The 5,207-nt window shown below is 45.0% G+C and overlaps 1 protein-coding gene across 8 annotated transcripts in view; it reads right to left on the minus strand.

Annotated features, from left to right (window-relative positions):
- The window catches only part of OBSCN (obscurin, cytoskeletal calmodulin and titin-interacting RhoGEF), a 163,367-nt gene that overhangs the window by 133,463 nt on the left and 24,697 nt on the right, over positions 1-5,207 (minus strand). For all 8 annotated transcript variants that reach the window (XM_042043235.1, XM_042043236.1, XM_042043234.1 and 5 more), the window contains exons 8-10: positions 4,225-4,497; positions 972-1,247; positions 18-103 (exon numbers count right to left, since the gene is read on the minus strand). In XM_042043235.1, coding sequence (XP_041899169.1) covers positions 18-103; positions 972-1,247; positions 4,225-4,497 — 635 coding nt within the window. The remainder of the gene's footprint in view (positions 1-17; positions 104-971; positions 1,248-4,224; positions 4,498-5,207) is intronic.

Raw genomic sequence — 5,207 nt, forward strand, 5'->3', positions numbered from 1 at the left:
GTCTTCTCCTGGGCCACCTCGCAGCTCAGCGTGGCATTTTCTGATAGGGCAGCTTTCACCTCTTTCTGCACCTTCTCCTTGTTTGTAAACACAATTTCTGCCTCTGTAAGAAAACCCCAAGTCACAAACAGCTTTTTGCAGTCATTGTCTCTGGTTTTTAATCAAGTTCCTACTTGCCCCTGACAGGTAATGTCATGAAGGGCCATTAGTGCAAGAAAGCACCTTCATCCCTATCTTGCTAAGAGCAGTGAATAGCAGTGGGAGTTTTATGGGAATTTTGGGGTAATGTTAAACCTCACAGTTTTAGCACAGATTTGAATGTAGGACTTGGAGCACCAACATGCATTCCCAAACCCTCCTCCCTCTTCTCTCTTCTTCTCTCCCTGTGTCTCTCCAAGCTTCTAGTGAATCAGAAGGGAACAACCCTCATATCCTCATGTCAAGGAACCATTGCTCTTTTTCCGCCTATTTGGGACAATTCCATCGTTCTCCATCTTATCGTGGAATCATGCAATGGTTTGCCTTGGAAGGGACCATCAAGATCATCCTGCCATGGACAGGGACAACTTCCACCAGACCAGATTGCTCCAAACCCCATCCCACCTGCCCTTGAACACTTCCAGGGATGGGATCTAATCAGAGCTCTTCAAACACCTCCCCCTTCCCTTTTATCCATCCCTCTGCTATGGCCTCACACTATGTTCCTGTGGGAGTTTTTCTGCAGACAAACCAGCTAATTGGGAGAGGAGAAGGAATTTCCATCCTTTCCTACATTTTTTTTTTGTGGTCACAACTAGTCATGGATGCAGAACTGTGTGTATAAAATATTGTTATGCAAGCTGCCCAAAAAAAATCAAATACTATGGCTGAGATCTTTCACCCTGGGGAGATTCTGAGATGATCCTCTGGATGTAAGACACCACTCGAAACACAATTCGCCTTTATCTTTGGAATTCCTGGCATTTTCTCACCTCTGACTTTGACTTGGAATGTTGTTTTGTCATCCTTCGTTTCACAGGTGTAGCTGCCTTGGTCTTGTTGTGTCACCTTCTTGATGATGAGCTTGCGCTGTGTCCCCTGCGAGACGATGGTTGTCCTCTGGTCCTGCTTCACCTCAGTCTGATCTTTCCTCCACACCACGGCCCCGCCCGCAGCTGACACCTCACACACCAGCTCCAGGCTTTCAGAAGGACTGACTGATATTTCTGGAGTCGTTTTGGGCTTGTTGACAAAAGTAACAGCTTCATCTGGAGTGGAAAAGAGGAACGCTTGTGCCTTGATGCAGGTTTATCAGCACAAAGTCAGGATAGAGAAATTATCGATCGTTATTCCATTATCACACACGGTTGATGCCTCTCTGACAGATGGTGCAAACCCCTCTGATCTTCAGATAATTGCTCTCAGTTACAGTGCAATCCCCTTCATCTGCCCTACATCCTCCTGGATCTTTTAAATCAAGCTGAGACACCCTCAAGTTGCTCACACTTCATTGATCACTCCTTGATTCCGATGTCAAGCAAGATCTGGGGGATGTGTATTGATGATGTCTGAGGGCAGGAACAGCTTTGAAAAGACCTGGGAAGTCTCAGGAAATCTACTTAGAAGTGATGAGGAGCCTTCCTGAAATGTTTCTGAGCCCATTCCTGCAGCTCCTTGTTCATAGTATCAGTCCTACCAGACTAATTCTTCTCAAGGCCAGGGCACATATGGGATAATCTCATTGATAAAATATTCTCCAACTTCATGCTAGGAAAAAGCTCTGAGCAACCTGATCTAGTGGAAGGCATCCCTGCCCATGGCAGGGGGTTGGAAGGAGATGATTTCTAGGGCCCTTTCCAACCCAAACCATTCCATGTTTCTATGAACATAGGAGTCAATAATCTCATATCTTTTGGCTGAAACTGATCCTCCCAGTAGAGAACTCAGAACTGCTCACACAGCTCAGTTGAGGTTCCTGCATGGATAGCTCAGCTCAAACCCAGCTCAGATATAGGCTGTGCAAACACACACAGGGTATTTGTCATGTGGGCAGCAACAATACATCATTTTTACCAATTAAGGCTCTTTGCAAGTGTCTTTGTAAAAGTGAAGGCAGTGAAGACAGAGACCTTGGTGTAAAATGTGAGCAAACCTACTCAACACAGCCTGTCCCTAAGCTAAGGAGCAATACTTGATGGGCACGTCAGGTATTTCAGAGCCTTCTTTCCATCAGGGCAGCCCCGGCCTGGAGAGCAGGCTGCGGGCTGTCACTTAGAGCCAACCTCAGCTCAGTATTGCATTTCTTTCAGCAGCAGCTGCTGCTTTCAGTCACCGAGTATCCCAAGGACAATTGCCATGCCAGGCAAGTATTTCATTAAAATTTGCGTTCATTAGGACTGACCTATTCTTCAACAATTAGCTGGCCAAAGCAGGAGAGTCCCTCCAGAATCCTGCTGTTCAGGGTTATTGGGGTATCTCATTACCCTCAAGGCAGATTGATTCCCTGCCCCAAGACTACCCCCTGAGTCTGCAGTGCTGCTTCTCAGCACTCTGGAAAATTTTTATGGTGACACATGAAACAAGGAGGAAGCTGCCCCGGCTAAGGTGTTGTTAACAGGCTGTAACTCAGTCCTTGCTCATCAAAGGGTTTGTGGCAATGGAACAAGGGATAACAGCTTCAAACTGAAAGAGGGAAGAGTTAAATGGGATATTGGGAATAAATTCCTCCCTGTGAGGGTGGGGAGGCCCTGGCACGGGTTGCCCAGGGAAGCTGTGGCTGCCCCATCCCTGGAAGTGTCCAAGGCCAGGTTGGACAGGGCTTGGAGCAGCCTGGGACACTGGAAGGTGTCCCTGCCCATGGCAGGGGTAGAACTGGATGACTTTTAAGGTCCCTTCCAACCCAAATCTTCCTGTGATTCTCTGATCTAGCAGATACCAGTTTTCTTTGCCTGATGCCTGATTGCCACGTGATGTTTTGCCACAGGAGTTACAGGTGAGATTCACCCAACCTGCCAATGGCCAGCAAAAAGTTAATACCAAGCTCAGGCAATCCTCTGTACCTGATGCTCAGACAAAGGCACAACCAGAAAAGCTTTAAAATCCATCTTAGACAGCTCTAATCAGACAGTATAAATCAGATTACACAAACTGCCTTTTGAGGGGTCACTTGGGGCAGAGCCTGGTTGGTTCTTTCAGACCAGTTTTTCAATGGGTAAAGTCAGGGACTGGGAATTGCAATCCGAGTGAAATTGCTTCATGTTGGAGACCTGGAGGTGAGATGCAGAGTGAATACCTGAGCAAACACCAGCTGGAAGTAATCCCTCCAGCTCAGTAGATCATGAAGCAATCCCTCAAGACAAGTGCTGTCCTACGTTAATCAGCTTTGCTGAGTCTTTAGTTAGCTCATGGACAGCATCACAGTAACCTGGATATTCTGTTACAGGTCACAAGCACTCAGTGGTGACTTCTCTTGAATTGCATTGTACTGCAGCCATGCCAGGAGAAGCTTTCAGGAGTTTCAATCTCAAATATAGGACCAGGTTAAAAATTAGGCTCCAGGCACAAGCCCAGAAAACCACTTTTAGAAGAAAAGTTCCCACAAACATGCAACTCAAATCAGCTGAATTTCACAGATATTGAATTTCACAGATGAATTCTTGTGTCATTTTATACTCTGGCTCCATCCTGGGCTGGAATGCAGTGGTGACAAGCATTTCTCTTCTGGGCTTGACCTGACAACCACGTGCTTTGTGTGATGGGCACGTGACACAGACTAATAGAGTCGCTTACAGTACCACAGGGAGTGATCTCTGAGATCACAGTGTCCTTTGGGAATAGCAGGAGATGCTTAACTCTCAAAATCAGGACTTAAACTTGTCAGAGGAGGACAGAGGCCTTTCACAGCAAGACTTTGGACCCCTGACCAAGGTGGTCCTAAGATAAGGCACAGATGAGCTAAAAGAATAAAGGCCAGATGTGGCTGCCAGCTGTTCAGGCAGCATCATGTTTGGATTGTGCTCCAGCCCTAGAAAAACCTTGAGCTGGCTCAAATAAACCACAGCATGATTATATTATTTGCCCATACTCTGGGTTTGCATCAGGATCACAACAAGGGTCAGAATCTCTGAAAGCGTTGTGCAACCTTGGCCCAAAAATCTGTCAATTTATAAGGTAGGACAAGTCTAAAGAACAAAATCCTGAGTTTCTCACACAGACTCTGATCCCATACTTGCAGCACAAACTTACCTGAGACCTTTAAATGAAAAGTAAGAGTGTCATCCCCGATTTTGCAGGTGTAAGTTCCTTCATCTTCTTTCGTCACAGCCGAAGCCACAAGCTTGTGCAGTTTTCCTTTGTCTTCCATGGTGAATTTCTTGCTGGCTGAGATTTCCTTCCCATCTTTGTACCACTTCACCATGATGTTGGCCTCGGAGGTCTCAGACACAAACTCAGCCTGTTTCCCAGCGATGGCCTTGATAACTCCTCCGGTTTTCTCTTTGTTTATGAAGTTTGCAAGTGCTGAAACAAACATGGACACAGCTCTGGTAAAGAATTCTGTGCACAGCAATAAAAATGTACATTTACATCTACATTAGGCAGTCATTTATCATAACACCAAATCTATTTAATTAATTATGGATCGAATTACTAGATTTAGATTCCAAAGCAGAAGCAGACAAATTTCCAACCATATTCCTGATTATCCCGTGTCCACAAAGCAGAGCATATAGGCAGCACAAGAGACTGAGTCAAGGAGAGGAAGCCCCAGGAAACAGAGATTTAAAATAATATCTGAGAGGTAAGGAAAGAAATAAACTGGAGGGAAAGCCATGAAGGTTATTCAATCATTGTGTTGTAACCACCTGGCAAGTAAATTGACTCTAAAGGAGGTTAAAATGTAATCTAGATCAATTAAACTACATAAAATTAAAAATCTATATGGATATTTCATAGGACTGAAATGGAAAGAAATTTATGCCTGAAAATTAACTGGAGCATAGAAAATAAACAATAAATCTGGCATCATATTAACATGATGTGAAATAATCAAGTCACCAATTGCCTCAAAGCAAAAAATTCAAACCCCCACCAATATCCAAGCTAAAAATGTGATCCTGAAACCACAGTCCCATCGGCCTTTGGATAATGGAATTAAATTTTTAACAACTTTTTAACATATGGGGGGAAGGGGAAGGGGAAGGGGAAGGGGAAGGGGAAGGGGAAGGGGA

This window comes from Corvus kubaryi, unplaced genomic scaffold (assembly GCF_017639235.1).
Source record: "Corvus kubaryi isolate FWS band 111438036 unplaced genomic scaffold, C.kubaryi_AGA036_p1.0 37398, whole genome shotgun sequence".
NCBI lineage: Eukaryota > Metazoa > Chordata > Aves > Passeriformes > Corvidae > Corvus > Corvus kubaryi.